A 16394-nucleotide genomic window follows, 5' to 3' on the forward strand; every position below is an offset into this window, starting at 1 on the left:
GTATTTGTCTTTCTCGTCCTTGCAGCGGATAGCGAGAAGCCGATATAACAGTTGGCTACGAAGCATATTATTTTTCAAATCTACACATTTCAATGGGGCAGCTTGAGAACAAAAGGCCGTACTTTGGCCTAACAGGAGGATGGCTCACCTTCTGGGTTACGGTAAATTTCTTTATGAACTGGATTTATATGCACTGGACTAACCTAATTGCCAGGTTGCTTGCGCAACTGACATGTCTCTTTTTGGTTACGATCAGGGTGTCTTCAGTAAGCCTACCTCTATTCTAGGAGAAATGAATATCAATTGACTTGGTTACAGGCGGTGTCGTGATCACCCAAAACTTCCTTGAAATCCATAGTCTTGTGGGATCGGGGAAGACGCAGACTCTATCAACGGTCACAGCTATCTACGATGTTGGTTGTTTCCTCGGTGCCATTGTCGCATTTACACTTGGCGAGCGTCTTGGCCGTAAGAGGTCTATTCTTCTGGGAACAACAATCATGGCAGTTGGCACAGCTCTTCAAGCATTATCTTTCAGCCTTCCGCAGATCTTCATCGGCCGTATTGTATCTGGGTAAGTGGTGAGACAACCCAAAAATGATTTCCAATTGACATTTATCCTTGTGAACTTCAGAATTGGAAACGGTATCAATACAGCCTGCGCACCCATTTGGCAGTCTGAAACTTCTCAATCAAGGTGGCGTGGTAGATTGGTGACTTTTGAAATGATGATGAACATTGCCGGATATGTTGCTGTCAACTGGATCAACTATGGTCTATCATTCGTTGGGGGTGCTATTGCCTGGCGACTTCCTATTGCCCTACAGACAATCTTCCTCATTGTTCTCTGGTCTACAGTGCCATGGCTACCTGAATCTCCAAGGCAAGATATCTTTGTCAGTTCAGACCGGAAACGTTTCTAACAATCTCTTAGATGGCTCCTCATGCATGGGAAAGAAGAGGAGGCTGTCGAAGTCATCAGCTGCCTTGAGGCCAAACCGATTGAAGATCCCTTTGTCATTGCGCAATGTAACGAAATCGAATACACTATTCAATTTGAGCGGGAGAATGCTGTCCGATGGAGAGACCTGCTCAAGAAAAATAAGAATGACACCAAGACACTTCGTCGTCTGCTACTTGGTGCAGGCAGTCAGTTCATGCAGCAATTTGGTGGTATCAACATTATGTCATACTACTTACCCACTGTGTTAGAGAAGGCCGTTGGAATGAAAGAGAGTATGGCTCGTCTTTTGACTGCATGCAATGCCATCTCTTACATGATCTTTTCGGGCCTTGCAGTCTTGCTGATTGAGCGTATGGGCCGCCGCGGTCTGATGCTTCTGTCAACTGCAGGCCAGTTCTTCTGTTTCCTGGTCATCACCATTCTACTGAAGTTCAATGAGACCACTTCAGATCCCGAAAGCAAGAGGTTTGGCTCTGCATCAGTTGCCTTCATATTTCTGGTGAGTCATCTTTCATCTATTCAACTAACTCTACTTTCGAACAGTGTTCAAGGCTAACCTTTGCTATTATTTGTAGTTCCACGGCGCATTTGGTATCGGTATGCTTGGAATCCCTTGGCTATACCCGACTGAGATCAACTCTCTCCCCATGAGAACTAAAGGAGCTGCTCTTGCAACTGCCACTGATTGGATCACCAACTTTGCCATTGTTGAAATTACTCCAATTGGAATTCAAAATATTGGCTGGAAATTCTGTGAGTGGTTATGGGCATCCATTGTTAGGATTTTGAAGCTGATTAAACAAAGGGATTGTCTGGACAATTACAAATGCTATATTCTTCCCAGTTATATATTTCTTCTACCCTGAAACAGGTAAGGCTTTATGAAACATACTAGTTGGCAATAATTTGACTAACCCTAATTGTAGCCAATCGAACCCTGGAAGATATCGACGCTTACTACCGATCGAATCCCTCCTTGGTTGTCATCAAAGATCCTGATGCTATCTCCAGATGTCGACCTCAGAGATATATTGATCATGAAGATGAAGAAGTTCACATAACTGCTAAGAGCAAGGCCATGGATCAGACTGCCGAGGCTGAGCATGTTGAGATTACCAGCGAATCCAAGGATGCGTCATGATCCAAGATGAATATTCACATATATGCACTTTATCTTTGTTCAAGAAAATCAATTCACGTTTTTATTCAAATAGCATGACCTTGGCGCCTAATGCTCATATGCTAATGGGCAATTTGACTCACGGTATTGTTCAATGCTCATACAAATGATCACTGTATACACTCTATGTCCCAATCTATTCAAACCTGCTAAGTTCACACTTTATGATAGAAAGACAAAGACCCAAAGGTCACGAGACTGTCCTTCACTTCAATGCTTTTCTGCCCTGGAATTCTTAGTTGAGATTAGCGAGGGCTTCTACACTCTGAGTCCTAACACAAACATCTGAACCACACTGAGCTCTGATATCCAAACGAATCAAACCCTACCCTCCATAAGCGAAGCCGTAATAGCAATTTCGTCCCAGAACATCCACACTCTCGCATCTTCTTAGCGAGGCTTCACTGGCACTGACGCCTGAAAAGACAAACATCTCTTTTCGACTTAAGCGAGATCACCTTGGGACTTTCTTCCTGCGACAACGATCTCCTCTTGTTTTCCCAACCACAACGCGACGTCTCTCTTTATCTCATTCCCACCAAAAACCATCTTCTCTTTTCTTGCTAACAAGACTGCGCTGGTACTCGTGCTTGAAAAGACAATCTTCTCTTTCCATCTGAGCGAGATCACACTGTGAATCTACCCGAAGCAATATTGTCTCTGCTTCGCGACTGCGACCACGACGCGTCGTCACTCTTTATCTGCTTCCCCCATCTTGTGTTTTCTTGCTAGACGAGGCTTCACTGGCCCTGACACCTGGAAAGACAAACAATTCTTTCCAACTTAAGCGAGATTGCACTGTGAATTCTTCCCACAGCACCCATCTTCTCCTTTCTTGCTAGGCAAGGCTTCACTGGCACTGTCGCCTGAAAGCAAAGTCTTTTCTTTTCCACCTGAGATCCTTTGGGACTTTCTTTCTTCAATCCTTCTTCCCACAACACCCATCTTCTCTTGTCTTCCTGAACGCGACTGTGTTGTCACTTTTTATCTCCTGCAGTCCTCTGCACATCATTTGAAACATCTGAGACGATCAAACCATCCCAGTCTTGCATCTCAGGAAACTCCTGATACTCCTCATCATGCCCAACCGAAATGCTGGAAAGAAGGCTTCGGCTCGCAACTTCCAACAGTCTGACATGGCAACTGTCGCAAGAAGCACATCTCTGGACAGAGGCACCCTTTTGACCTCACCACCATCACCACGGGCTGGCCCCGTCATCCGATCAGCCGAGGGGGCTATTCCTCAACGCCATACCCATTACCTTCATCAGAAACCCAATGAAAGCACTGCAGCGCCTGTGGGAATGAGCAAGACCCCCTCGATCATGGATCCAGTCAATGCTCCTCCGACCATAGATCCGATCAGTACTCCCCAGAACATGCACCCGGGCAATGCACCCCCGATGATGCGGCCCATCAATGCTCCCCCAATCATCCACTCAGACAATGCTCCTCAGATGATGCACCCGGGTAATGCTCCTCCGACCATGCACATGGGCAATGCCCCCCCCCTATGATGCACCCTATCAATGCTCCTCCGATGATGCACCCGATGAATGCTCCCCCGATGATGCACCCGGGCAATGCTCCTCCGATGATGCACCCAATGAATGCCCCCCCCTATGATGTACCCAATGAATGCTCCCCCTATGATGCATTCAATCAATTTCCCCCCTATGATGCACCCAATCAATTCTCCCCCAATGATGCATCCGGGCAATGCTCCTCCAATGATGCACCCGACCAATGCTCCCCCAATCATGCACACGGGCAATGCTCCCCAGGCCATGGATACCAACAGGCCTTCACAACTGAAGAAAATTCCAGTTATTGATGACAGCATGGAGAGCAGCCCAGGCAAGACCAAGGTCACGGTAGCTCAGTTTTGCCCATACCATGAGCGCAGCGTGTTTCACACCGCTGAGGCCTGTCGTTTGAACCCCACGAACCAGGCAAAAAACCCTCTCTCATTTGCCACAGTTTCAGACACATACAACAACTATGAGAAACTGCGGCAAACCTTCCAAAACACGAACTACCACACCGGGTATGCAAAGTACCGGAAGTTCGTCAGCATCGTGTACGGGGACACGGTGAGCCCGGAAGAGTTCATTCTCAAGTGGCGGAATGCACTTGATGATCTGATGAGAAACTGGGGGCCCTCCAACATGTCTTACATGTTCCCCTTCTTTCAGCTGATCACCGCAATATCAGCACACCCTGAAACGTCGGCGTGGCTCAGCACCCTCAACATTGAGGAGACCACGTCGACTAAGGGTGTGCTGAACTCGACCATTGAAAAGTTTATCATGGCCGAGAACACTCGCCTGGGAATAAGACCCCCGGGTGAGGAGGAGGGTGCCGTGGTGCCTCCGGCAACCCAGTATGGCTGGCAGCCCCCACCATACTACCAACAGGCCTATCAAGGGCCTGTGTGGGTTCCTCAAGGGTACCCGGGTCCAGTGCCCCCTGGACCATCAGCTTATGGGATGCAGTCCCCTCACAGTGGGTACCCGGATCACGGCCATTATTGACCGTGGTTCGGGGTGTGAGGGTGGAGGCCGCCAATACAAGGGGCCTGGAAGGGAGATTGGGGGTGCGGGGATGATTGATTGTTGTTTCTTTTTCTGGTGGATTCGTTCACTTGGCATACCGGTTGAGCCATACCTCCGGGTATGTTGGTGAATTTAACCGTATGCGGTTGATGCTTCCCCTTCGGGGTTGACGCGTCCCCATGCGGTTAAGTTCACCATTCAAGTCGACTGGTAAACGCTAGTGAAGTTCGAGCCCGCAAGGGTGAGATGGTATGTGAGAGGCCGAAGTCTTACTTCTTCTGGCTTGACCTCGTCACTTATTTCCCGGCCAGTAATGGCTGTGGGGATGGTGATTCGGCCTTTCTATTACAGAGTCCACCAGAAAGTCAATAGTTAGTTCGAACGCAGTTTGGATTTTTGAGCTCGTTCATTTGTTTCACTTCTAGTAACTTGTAAGCTTTACTTTTTTAGAGTAACAATGAAGTTTGAGAAAGATGTAGATGCTTCTTGAAATGTAATAGTGAGTCAGGCATTCTAAAAATGCTCCAAGATATGACTTGCGAATAGTAAGCGTCATTCTTTGAATGAACCAAGTTAGTGAATAGAAGCAAACACGGTACCTATCTTAGAATAGAAGCTATGCCTTGCATCGCGCGGCTGCCAGTGATGCATTACGAGGTGGGGATTTTCACATGAATCTGGGGTACATTGAGTTTTGCAGGCATTCCGTAGACTTCTATTAAGGCTCTAATTCAGGGGTATTTGTTACTAGCAGTGGATCCGTTCCAGAGTTACCTGTGCATGCATGTGCATTGCTCACCTGGGCATCAATGAAGGTGCCCATCCTTTCTCGTTGATGCTCGGTATAAACGAACGAATAAAGTCCGATACCCACATTGAAGCAATCATCGGCAAAATATCGGAGTCCGTTAGTTCAACTACTTGGGTGCACCGATAATGAGTTAGAGTCAATTTATGAGAAGATCCTTGAACTATCCGTAATTCCAAATTTCATTATTATGTTCTGCATTGGCCACATAGGCCGATGTACATTGGCAGCAGAGGATAAGCCGTCATAACTCCATAATCCATAAAAGTTAGCCACCAAGGGGAATCAAAATCAAAGGGAAAGGGCAAAGAAAGAGAATAAAGGAAAACATCAAATCAAAGCATAGGGCACGATCATGTCAGCATCAACGTCACTGGACGTGGGCGGGCATTGTCTAAAAACAAAAACGCCTTGTAAGATCGAACAGAATCAAAGACAAGCTCTAGTCTAAGCTTTTTACCATTCTAGAGTGTATATTCTAAACTCTCTAATGTTGATCAATGTACCACCCAGCTAGCGTGTCTATCATCGCGTCTCGCTTGGCCGGGGCTTCGTGCTGGAATACATCGCGGACATGCGGGTTCCGCTTGAGGGCTCTGGAAAGGAGTCTGGAGGCTCCCGAGATAGGGTGAGTATCCCGGGTTGCGAGATCACCGTCATCTTCAAGATCTTTGAGACCTTGTTTGAGATCAGCGAGAAGATCGCTGGCTGTTTCGCTGGAGGTATCGTTCTTCAGCTCGGCGATTAGGTCAGTCAGGTTGCCGGTGCCGAGATAACTCTTAATAGTGTTTTTCAAGAGGTTGAGGAGTCCCACATCAGCTGTGAGAGGCAGTTCGGACATCACGGTCGTATAGTATGGCACCTGAGTACCGTTCCATGTCACAGTACGAGTCACCGAGGTGAGGCTAAGTGTACCGTTTTTGAGTGATGCGGATTGATCGCTCAGTACAGTGCCAATGTTCTTGAGAATAGTGCCGATATCGAGAGTACCAGTAAGCGAATTGACGTGGTTACCGGGTTTGAGGGTCACGTTTGGAACGGTCGCATTTCCAATGACCAAGTCGCCACTCTTCACGTCAAGAAACAGAGTACCAATCTCAAGCGTAAGAACTGAAGGGTTAGGAAGTGTCACATTGCCAACCATGTTTGTGCCGTCATCGCGAGTGGGAACAAGCGAGACATCACTGAGACTGAAGCCATTGAATCCGTCCAGGGCTAAATTTACAGTTAGCTTGCAGGAACTTGAAACATAATTCGGACATTGCGAAGAGAAATATCAGCTTACCCGGTGAAGTGACGTCTTTGTTCATAGTAACCTTTGACTTCAACACCCCCAAGAACGAGTCGGTGGTTCCCTTCAGTGAAAGCGTGTTGTCCTTCTGGTTGACCGTTTGACGGACATACTCAGTCCAAGTGGTGGAGTTCATGATTGGTGTATACTGATCAGTGATGCCCAGAGTAGTGTTTCCTCTAATTGTCATGCCAGTAAGATTTCCCTGGGCCCAAGCATTATCTGCGCCATCGTCGCGAATGAACAGATCCAAAGTGACAGGACTAATGCGAACCGGCAAGGCGATTTTTAAATCCAGCGCCGAGTGTAGTGAAAGCTGCATAGTGTCGGGTCTTGGCTGCATCACAGCCGCGCTGACAAGTACTAAGCTTGATTTGTTAACAACAAGCTGCGAAATAGCGGGAATTGCGACCAAGAAGCTGTTTTAAGGAGGTATGTGTTAGTTTGAGCGTCAATTGGTTCAATTTGGTCGCGTCAAGGTATAACGGAGCCAATTGCTGGCGCAAACTTACAAGACTGGTAGGAAGATTGCCAGGAAAATAACATTGCCAATGCAATAGCAAAACCAAAATCGCTTCCAATGGCGCGCCAATCTCTGCTTTCTTGTCTGTGTAGTCGCCAGTGATAAACCACCCGCTGTCCCGACCTTCTCTAACTTGGAACCATCCTCAATCCCCGCGGGGACCAACGGGCCACGATGAACACCGAGTGAGAATTTAGCATCTTCGGAGCTCAGGTAAGCAGGTCGGTCGTCAGTATTCTTTCCCATTGTGACAACCGAAAGGAATTGAGTGTGTTTCCAAGATTTTCCTTGTCGCAGCTCGCTCTCTCTCCTCAGGGAACACGGAGTTAAACACAGAGCAGGGACGGCGATCGCCTATATGTATCGTGACGGCACCACCGGGGGAAGAAAGAATCCCGGGGATCGCCTCAGGGTCACATAACCTATGGCGAACAAGCGAAATAAGCCCATTTCCCATTTCTTCTGGTATGGAGACGCCCCGGACTTTCCAATGTTCGGACTTGGGACCCATCTTGCTAAGAAGGGTGGAACCATTCATGAGAAATTAAAGTGGAGAGTCATGGTGCTTCGGAGCACGCTTCCCTGTCCCGGATAGGATTCACGAGTTATCAGGACTAGAATCAGCAAGGATCGACGGGGGAGATGGTGATCTGCTATGAACCGCGGCTTACTCCGTAGCGTCAAAATAGGGGGGAAGTTCACATGGGCCGAAGCGGATCCCAATAGTACACGGACCCCCAGTGGAGAATGACTTTCCTAAAGCTGAGTCTTGAGTCGTGATTTGTGATTTGCAGTTCCCTTGTTCCAAGGTTTTTTTTCTGGGGGTTTTTTTATTTCTTTTTGCGGGGATATGATGGTGACGATTCTCATTTAACAGCTGGGTTGAGTCTTGAATTTTGAGAAGATTGCCTAGACGGACACTGTGAGCACAACATCACTTCATATCAACTTCTATACACACACAAAAAAAACGAGACTATAACAGACCAAAATTACTACCATGTCTCACTCCTCATCTCCACCATCCCCTTTATCTCCTGAAGACGAGAAGCCCGTAGCTCTCCCAGAAATCCAGGATACCGCCAACACAGACGCCGGTCGTCTTCATGCTCTTGAGCAACTAGAGATCCTCCCCCAGATTTTGCAAGAGGGTATTCTCTTCGCAGGATCTGGCGCTGCACTTCTCCTTCAAGCAGCTATGCCAGGAATCCGCGCCAATGAAAAGGAAACATCCAAGGGCCTCGCCACCGAGCTCCTCGACTTCCTCCAAGAACACATCAGCCAGATATCTATCCTAGTGTTTGGCACAAATGAAGAGCGCAAGGTGGTTCTGAGCTTGTTAAAATCACAAGACAGTCGATTCACACACAACCCGCCTCTCGCTTGCTGGATGGCCGCAACCTTGTATGCTACTGCAACGGATTTCTACCAGCGTGTCTATGGCCGCGTCGACTATGATACTGCTCAGCGCGGATATGTCGAGTTCTCCATGCTGGTCAGCTGTCTTGGTATGCCAGAGGGTGTATGGCCTACATCCCGAACTGCTTTCTGGTCCTACTGGGATGAGCAGATCGGTCATCTGGATGTCTCGCCAGAGGCAGCCAGTTTTGCGAAGGAACTTCGTGAGAGTACCAATATGCCGAAGTGGGTGCAGCGTATCAAGCCTTTCTTGCGAGTCGTCACTATTGAGATGTTGCCGCCTAAGATCCGAGATGCCTATGGTCTTCGCTCAACCACGGGCACTCGGGCGCTGTATCGCACTTGGATGGGCTTTTCGGTTGCTGTGTATCCGGCTATGCCAACTAAGTTCCGTTCTTACCCACTACGATACTACCAAGATCGTCTGAAGGAGAAGTTGAACGTCGTTTAATTCAAAGGAAGGTTTTCTGTTGGTTCTGTCTTGTATAAGTCTTTTGGTCTCTTTTCTGCCTTTACTGTATATACCCGGTCTATGAGATACGCTCGGTGCGACGATATTGATGCTTGTAACGTGATCTCTTGGTCTTTGAAGCGCACTGAATTACAAAATGAAATTCGTTTTTCATTACATACCACTCTTCGACGTCGATTCATTTTCGTGACTCGCTATAAGGGCCCTTTGAAGTAGGCAAGTTGAAGCATGATCCGTGCAGAATCACCAGAAAAGCATCATCCTCCCCTCCGAAAATGTTGGTTGTTTTGAATTCCAAAAATTATTGACATGTCACGACGCCACGCATAATTCCGAGTACAAGTTGACTTTTCAAATCCTTCGCTCTGATCTGACATGGCAACATGTGTTGTTGATTCGCCCTGGCCCCTCCCCCACCTCCCAGTGTCTAGCCCTCATGCATAGACCTGGGACCCAATACAAACCAACCACCTTGGGAGAAACCGGGCTCGGTAAGCCACAGGCAAAGGCCACTCCGGGTCATCAAGAGAAGTACCTTACCATTGCTTGATGGAATGCTTTGCATAAAGTAAATCCTGTACATAAGAGGCGTTCTTTTAGATAAAAGCTTTTGACCCCATGTTGAAATCCCTAATCTTTGTATTCGAGAATTCGAAAGAACGTCCTCAATCATAATAAAAATGAAGCCTCAAAATTCACTCCTTCTTCTCCTAACAACAGTCTTCGCTGAACCCGAGCCCGAGAAACGAGATGTCACAACAACAACAACAACAGCGAGTGGTTTCAACTTTGCCGCTTTCTCCAATGCTCTGTTCGTCCCCTCAAGTTTTAAATTCTACATCCATATGAAATCCATATAGGAATACTCAAACTCACAATATCACAGAGTCAGTATTGCAAATGGAACAACAGCGAACTTCGCCAATATCTCCCCCGCGCCGAAACTACTTGTCCCCGAAGTCATGTCCGTCGTTCCACTAACGGTTTTCATGGATCTCTTCGATGCCTCATCTCGCAGTTCTATGGCTAGTCAATTCAGCAACGGTAGTACTCCAGCTTGGTACTCCAGTCTTCCTGCCGATGTGAAGCAATACGTAGCTGTTGTGCGAGCTCAGATCTCTGATGGCGCCTTGACGGCTACTCAGGCCGCCAGTACTGCGGGTGCAACAGCCACGGCTACCGGTACGGCTTCGGCTGGGTCAATCTCTTCGTCTAGCGCGATGGCCGCGCAGCCTACAGTTGTTACGGCGTCGATGATTAGTGCGTTGGGGATTTTGGGATTGGCTTTAGTGTTATGAGGATGAAATTGATGTACACAGTACTTCGGTCGACTGCACAAGGTATTTGGATCCGTTATGCAGGGATTGAGCTGGGTTCATTGGAACTGAGCGCGCAGTGGTGCTTGTACTATTCGTCCTAGCCTACTAAATACCGGATCGAAATATCGAGTCCTAAACTTGAAATTTGTTGATGAATGTGTAGATAGTATACAGCTCTCAAGTTTATTAGATTGAACGTCCCACTTCAAGTTACTCCAGACTGTGTACGGAGTACTCAGTACATTAAAGAGTGTGGGGCTGAAGGGTGCCATGCAAGCTGCACCAAAGCGGGGATTAGAAGCTATGATGCTTTGGGAAAAGGGCGCCGGTCCTGCAGCAGCGTGATGCACCTGGATCACAGTGGGGTTCGTAGTTTTTTTTGTATTTTTTCCCTCCATCAGTCTGAAAATCTGGAATTCTTTTTAATCTTGACCTGATAGGAGATAGACCTTGCCACGTTGATCCGGAACTAGAGTCGCCAATGACTTCTTTGCCGGAAAAAAAGATCAACGGGGTGACGAGGCTTATTAGAACAACTTTTTTTTCGCTTTGTATGTTTGATGTGTATTTCTCTATAATTTTGGCTGTTCCTGGTTCCAGGGACAAGGCACAGTGAACCACAGGTGGCGCAATCCACTTCGGGTGCAAGTCCACCTGCAAGTTTATCGGTTCCTCGGCATGGAAAACCCACATTAACCACATAGTCGTATGTAGTCCGGGCATGTAAGACATACTGAAGAGTATTGGACATGCATAGATTAATCTATCAAGATTTGCATATCAGCTCAAAGTCCTTTGAATTCTCGTGTAACTTACCAGCTCGTGCCGATCCCTTCTCAAGCCAACTCGTGCTCCGTAGGTGGAGATCACATGGGGCATACCGAATAAGACTAACGAACACTAGAGACCGCTAAAACTCTCTAGTTTCCACACGACATGACCCATTTTGACCTTCTCATAACCAACCATAAAAGGGGGTCTGATCGTCAAATGATGATCACTACCTAAATCAGGTCGTCCGGGGTGAGACTTTGGATGCGGGGATGTAACTTGCTGAGCTAGTGGAAATGAGCTGGAGAAGTCTGAGTGTACCTTCTCAAGCGGTCATAGTCCTGGTATTCAGATTCCGAACCTTGGAAGCATCTCAATGGATTTCGACCAAGACGCTCTCACATGAGAACAGTTGTTCATTTATTCCCGGCCTTCTTGAGCGATCGACCTCGGCGAGATCCGCCGCCAATCTGGCTCAGGCCTGCCACTTTGTCTGGCTGTGACGAGTCAAAAGATGGACATTGGCTAATTCAAAGCCTCGGGGAATTATCCTTCGTTTTTTGGACGTGCTCGTTAGCGAAGACAATTGCACTGGTCTAGACGAGTGGGGGGAAAGTATCCACGTCGGAGTATACAGTACATGCCCAGCCCATTGTGGAGAGATTTAGTCTTGTAGGCTTTTTCCATCTTGTTTATTGTCTTGAATCTTTTGAATTAATAGTTTCTCACCTCCATTTATTTCGTAGCATCGTCATTCTCCAGATACCTCTTCCTCCAAATCCTCCATCTCTATCAGTCCATCACAATGCGGTTCTCTAACTTCCTCCTACCTCTCATCGCTTCAGCTCCTTTGGCTCTAGCCGTTGCTGCCCCAGAACCCAACCCTGTGGCTGCTCCCGCGCCAACTACTACCTCCGGCCTACTCACTGCTATTGCGGATCTGGAGAGCTTATTGACCGATGACAATATCAATGACCTGCAAACCATCATCACAAATGCCGCTAAGGTCCTCTCCAACGAGAATGTCAACATACTACAGACGGTCTTGACCAACGCGGGCGATCTGTTGACGACGGACTTTGTGGATAACACAACAACTCTGATCTCAGATGCTACACCAGTACGTCCCCTATTTCATTTACAATATGCTGTCTCCGGATATCTCTCTGCAGTCAACTGACTCAATCTAGTTGATCGAGGAGGTTTCGAAACTTCTTGGATCCCTTCTTGGCTCTCTATAACTGAATTGACGCATGTGGAATATACCTTGTTTTGTAATTAACGATAGCATACGAAATCAATCTTGGACCGGATACTCAAAATCTTGCTTCTTGGAGAGCAGTATCATAAATCCGTGCCCGCGAAGGGATTATCATGCCTCGAGACCATGTCCAGAGTCGGCGATGGCCGAGAGGCAATATCCCACGTAACATCACCGCTTATGTACTAGAGGGGAAAATCAACAATAACATTGAAGCAGCAATATCTTAGGTTTCTGTTATAGTTATATTTGGTTTTTCAGGAGTGCATTTTGAAATCTTTGACCTAGCAAATGGTTATCCTCATGATGCTAACCTGAGCACTAGCGGATTCTAGATGTCAAGTGCCATCACGATACTTAACGGAAGTGAATGTACCAGATTCAGAACTTGAACTAGTGGTTTTTCGCCGATGGAATGGCCATATCGGCTGCTCCTCGAAATAAGGATCGATAATTGAGCTGTCAATACGATGCATTTACACCAATTTTGTCTGATCGACCGTCGATCAGATCACCTTGCATTGAAGGAAGTATATGCTTCACTTAGAAAACACGTTCCACTAGTCTCTGCTACAATCTACACGATCACTACTCAAGCAACACATTGCTGAGGCTTACTATTATGGGTGGGAAGTCCAAGTTCCAATAGATCAAAAGAGTAATTCAAGTCTCAAATTGGATATCTCAAAATCATTCAATCGTAAACGCAAAGTTCAACACATGGTCCTAACGATCTCAAAGAGAAAGCACCAAGGGAGCGATTCATAAAGCATGAAAACGCTTAAGCACCCTGTCGCTTAGCAATATCAGCCTCAGCACCACGCTGGCGCACCTTTCCCTCATCATGCATATCCTGGAACTTCTGCTCCTTCTCACGGTCTCCAGTAACAGCAGCGGCGATACCACCAATAGTGCCCTGAGCACGGTTTTGAAGACCCTCGCCGAAGTCCTGGAGCTGTCCACGAGCCTCCTGCTCCTTACCGGCAGCGTTCTGCTGAATGCCAGCCTGTCGGATACTCTCGTTGCCGATCACGTTGCCCAGAGACTCCTTAGCAGAGCCGACGGTCTGGTCCCAGGATCCAGTGGAGCGTTGGGTGTTGTCGGTGGCAGTGGCGCCGGTGTTGGGGTCAGCCGAGATGGGACCCAGCTTGGCGGTTTCGTGGGAGTTCTCGTCTTGAACCTTGGCTTGCTCTTGAGCGGCTTCGCCCTTGTTCTGGGGTCTGTCAGTAGTGTCCTCTTTTTGTATGCTTGGAAAGTAACCTTGGAATAGACTTACCTGGGTGGAGGAGTCACCGGTGAGAGAACCCATGGCGTGCTGGGCGGCACCAGTAGCCTGGTTGATGTAGGAACCAAGAGTGGAAGAGTTGCCGTCAGACATGTTGATTGTTGATGGAATGTATGGAGTTTTGATAGTGGAAGTTGTGGAGGATGTGAAGTTGTGTCAGGTTTGGTATTCTTGTAGAATTGATAAGGCTTGATTTTCCAAAAGTGAAAGACGCTACTCTTGAGGACTCTTTATAAACAATTGCAAACCACCAACAAACTACTATCTCAAGGCAAACAAAAGCCACTACGTAACTCAAACAAATCTCAAGATGTATGACGTCACCCACTGATGTCATTCACGTGATAAGATTTCAAGTTTGTGGCTTAGTAACAGCCACGACGACAATGTATTCTATTTTAATAGAACATAATGCGTCATTGAGATGAAGGAACGGGCCAGGGAATATCCTACTATCTACAGTGGAGCCAGTCATTTCAATTGTGCAAAGAACGAAGTCTGTGACTGGACATCTGGATGCTAATGATGAAATCGTACAGATGATCATGCCAGGAACCATTGATGATGGACTAGAAGTCGGCACTTGAGTGTTTTGGAAGTCAATTATTATCACTGATCACGATGTTAGATTTTCGACTTCAATTCGGCTTCTTCAAGTTGAGCAACTTGAATGTTTATTGGACCCACTATGGCACGTTACATACTATACCTCCAGGGCTAGTAGTAGCTGAGTATCCATTCATCTTCAGATAACTCCTTGGCTGAGCTACGTTTTCCGGCTTCCATTGTAGCATTTTGCGCATCAAACGTAGAAAAGCTTCTCTTTCTGCTTTCCCCTCGAGGGTGGCCTCTCTTTGTTCAAGCGGCCCTAGGCCAGTTAATAAATCCGGGTTCGGAAAATCGTCTGGAGTAATCTAGTTAGCGGCGTTGAATGCTAAAATTCTGCATGTATCATAAAGAACTTGCCTTCGCTCGGAAAGAACTTGTCTCTTAGCTCCCCTTGGGCAAGAAGGCTAGGTGGTGGGCCGAGAAGGTTTATCATCTCCGCAAGATGAGCTTGGCTCCGGTATTGTTCAAATTCGGCGTCTTTACCAGAAAACAATGATTCGCTCTCGTAGATGGCCCAAATCTATAAGATCGTTGTCGGTGAGGATTGGATAATATTCTCGTTTTTATGCTTACCATACAGCCCACATTCCAAATATCGACGCTAAACGTCCATGGAACATCCAAAATCACTACCGTCTGGTGCTCGGTATATTTGAGCCTGAGGTTGAATGAACGTCGTGTGCCACTGATCAAGCTGCCCAGGATTACTTCGCTGATTTTCCTGGGTGCCTTGAGTTCCTGTGACATACTAGTATAGATCATTCTTCCATCTGTGTCAACTTCCTTCCTCGGAACAGGGTGTTGAAGTTCGTATTCTTCAAAGGATGTAAAGATTGAATCATCTTCAAGTTTGAATCCAAACATTATATTCTAGGCTTTGATATCTGATGGAGAACTTGAATGAGCAAGGAAATTATATTTTGGTCGAGATGAATGGGATAAGGGTCACAAACCAGTGTGTATAATATGGCACTTGGTACGAAGAAAGTCCAATGCTAGAGATAGGATTAAAGGAGGCCTGCGATGACCGGTGAAGGGAGTCTCCCTATGTATTGGGTTTCGATATAAGGTGCCCACTACACTTTCCCATAACGGAATTTGCACAAGACATCGATGCTCCAAGTTGTTCTTTGGTCCATCAATGTAGTATCAAGTACCATTCTAATAAAATCGTGGCCAGGATGCGTCGCTGGGGACTGCTCCATGTATTTGGCCATGTTGAGCTCGTTTTGCCCTTCTTGGCCCATAGGACACGAACGTTTGAAGTTTGAATGAAAATTCTGAGCATAACACAACGCCTTTCACTGTGATATTCCTGTATGAGTATATTTGATGAGGTACTTTTGAAATTCCCTCTGGAATCTCATGGCAGCATGTTCCGAGCAAGCCGCAGAGTTGATATAGACCCAAATCCCATTTTACCGACAACTTGATGTCACTCCTTGATGACTTCTCCGATCCGGGTTGGGTAGAACTGCGGGACAATATAGTGTCGTCCAGCTTCTTCAACTTTATCCGACTGGGGTATCCGGACAACGTTTGGGTTCGAGAAATGGATGGGCTTCCATCTTCGCCCGAACCGGGAGAAGGATCGCAGAAGCGACGAGAACAACGTATGATGGGAAGCTGGGTATGAGGATCCGAAACACCCTTGGAAGGTTGGAAGGTCGACTACTATGATTAAGCCCTAATCACTACCCGTGTACCTACCCCGGTAGGTAATTAGGAAGAACTATTTCAAGATTCCAAGGTTATCTCCAATAAATATACCTAGAATGCATCAAGATGCTATCACCGAATAATTAAGGCGTGAATCAATGAATCAACTTTACATTCATGGTATTGCTGATGACAATGAGTGATAGACAGAAAATAGTCTAGACAGTTCGCCAAAACGCCGCAAAGGTCCACAGATCCCTGACTTGCAAGGGTAGACA

General features: G+C 46.9%; 11 protein-coding genes across 11 annotated transcripts; 6 read left to right on the top strand and 5 right to left on the bottom strand.

Annotated features, from left to right (window-relative positions):
- Positions 1–92: 92 nt before the first annotated feature.
- N7483_002251 (sugar porter family MFS transporter) lies at positions 93–2105 on the top strand (the record flags this gene model as incomplete). The annotated part of the gene is made up of 8 exons (XM_057085688.1): positions 93–161; positions 215–266; positions 319–574; positions 635–883; positions 935–1463; positions 1540–1717; positions 1770–1835; positions 1891–2105. 8 exons carry the CDS (start codon positions 93–95, stop codon positions 2103–2105), a joined length of 1614 nt encoding a protein of 537 aa, XP_056951837.1.
- Positions 2106–3223: 1118 nt separating this feature from the next.
- N7483_002252 (uncharacterized protein) lies at positions 3224–3661 on the top strand (the record flags this gene model as incomplete). The annotated part of the gene is made up of 1 exon (XM_057085689.1): positions 3224–3661. One exon carries the CDS (start codon positions 3224–3226, stop codon positions 3659–3661), a length of 438 nt encoding a protein of 145 aa, XP_056951838.1.
- A 186-nt stretch (positions 3662–3847) lies between these two features.
- Positions 3848–4678, top strand: N7483_002253 (uncharacterized protein; the record flags this gene model as incomplete). Its single annotated transcript, XM_057085690.1, has 1 exon — positions 3848–4678. The coding sequence occupies one exon, from the start codon at positions 3848–3850 to the stop codon at positions 4676–4678; it is 831 nt and encodes a 276-aa protein (XP_056951839.1).
- A 1316-nt stretch (positions 4679–5994) lies between these two features.
- Positions 5995–7567, bottom strand: N7483_002254 (DUF3712 domain-containing protein; the record flags this gene model as incomplete). Its single annotated transcript, XM_057085691.1, has 3 exons — positions 5995–6722; positions 6793–7217; positions 7311–7567. 3 exons carry the CDS (start codon positions 7565–7567, stop codon positions 5995–5997), a joined length of 1410 nt encoding a protein of 469 aa, XP_056951840.1.
- A 754-nt stretch (positions 7568–8321) lies between these two features.
- N7483_002255 (oxygenase MpaB family protein) lies at positions 8322–9191 on the top strand (the record flags this gene model as incomplete). Its single annotated transcript, XM_057085692.1, has 1 exon — positions 8322–9191. One exon carries the CDS (start codon positions 8322–8324, stop codon positions 9189–9191), a length of 870 nt encoding a protein of 289 aa, XP_056951841.1.
- A 701-nt stretch (positions 9192–9892) lies between these two features.
- N7483_002256 (uncharacterized protein) lies at positions 9893–10510 on the top strand (the record flags this gene model as incomplete). Its single annotated transcript, XM_057085693.1, has 2 exons — positions 9893–10023; positions 10099–10510. The coding sequence occupies 2 exons, from the start codon at positions 9893–9895 to the stop codon at positions 10508–10510; spliced, it is 543 nt and encodes a 180-aa protein (XP_056951842.1).
- A 1597-nt stretch (positions 10511–12107) lies between these two features.
- N7483_002257 (uncharacterized protein) lies at positions 12108–12543 on the top strand (the record flags this gene model as incomplete). Its single annotated transcript, XM_057085694.1, has 2 exons — positions 12108–12422; positions 12493–12543. 2 exons carry the CDS (start codon positions 12108–12110, stop codon positions 12541–12543), a joined length of 366 nt encoding a protein of 121 aa, XP_056951843.1.
- An 801-nt stretch (positions 12544–13344) lies between these two features.
- On the bottom strand, positions 13345–13941 carry N7483_002258 (uncharacterized protein; the record flags this gene model as incomplete). Its single annotated transcript, XM_057085695.1, has 2 exons — positions 13345–13776; positions 13840–13941. 2 exons carry the CDS (start codon positions 13939–13941, stop codon positions 13345–13347), a joined length of 534 nt encoding a protein of 177 aa, XP_056951844.1.
- An 841-nt stretch (positions 13942–14782) lies between these two features.
- On the bottom strand, positions 14783–15321 carry N7483_002259 (uncharacterized protein; the record flags this gene model as incomplete). The annotated part of the gene is made up of 2 exons (XM_057085696.1): positions 14783–14977; positions 15031–15321. 2 exons carry the CDS (start codon positions 15319–15321, stop codon positions 14783–14785), a joined length of 486 nt encoding a protein of 161 aa, XP_056951845.1.
- Positions 15322–15370: 49 nt separating this feature from the next.
- On the bottom strand, positions 15371–15617 carry N7483_002260 (uncharacterized protein; the record flags this gene model as incomplete). Its single annotated transcript, XM_057085697.1, has 2 exons — positions 15371–15502; positions 15540–15617. The coding sequence occupies 2 exons, from the start codon at positions 15615–15617 to the stop codon at positions 15371–15373; spliced, it is 210 nt and encodes a 69-aa protein (XP_056951846.1).
- A 1-nt stretch (position 15618) lies between these two features.
- N7483_002261 (uncharacterized protein) lies at positions 15619–16295 on the bottom strand (the record flags this gene model as incomplete). Its single annotated transcript, XM_057085698.1, has 2 exons — positions 15619–16128; positions 16290–16295. The coding sequence occupies 2 exons, from the start codon at positions 16293–16295 to the stop codon at positions 15619–15621; spliced, it is 516 nt and encodes a 171-aa protein (XP_056951847.1).
- Between the last annotated feature and the right edge of the window lie 99 nt (positions 16296–16394).

Source organism: Penicillium malachiteum (genome assembly GCF_028827825.1).
Source record: "Penicillium malachiteum strain IBT 17515 chromosome Unknown utg000001l:1.0-8184562.0:1.0-8186909.0, whole genome shotgun sequence".
NCBI lineage: Eukaryota > Fungi > Ascomycota > Eurotiomycetes > Eurotiales > Aspergillaceae > Penicillium > Penicillium malachiteum.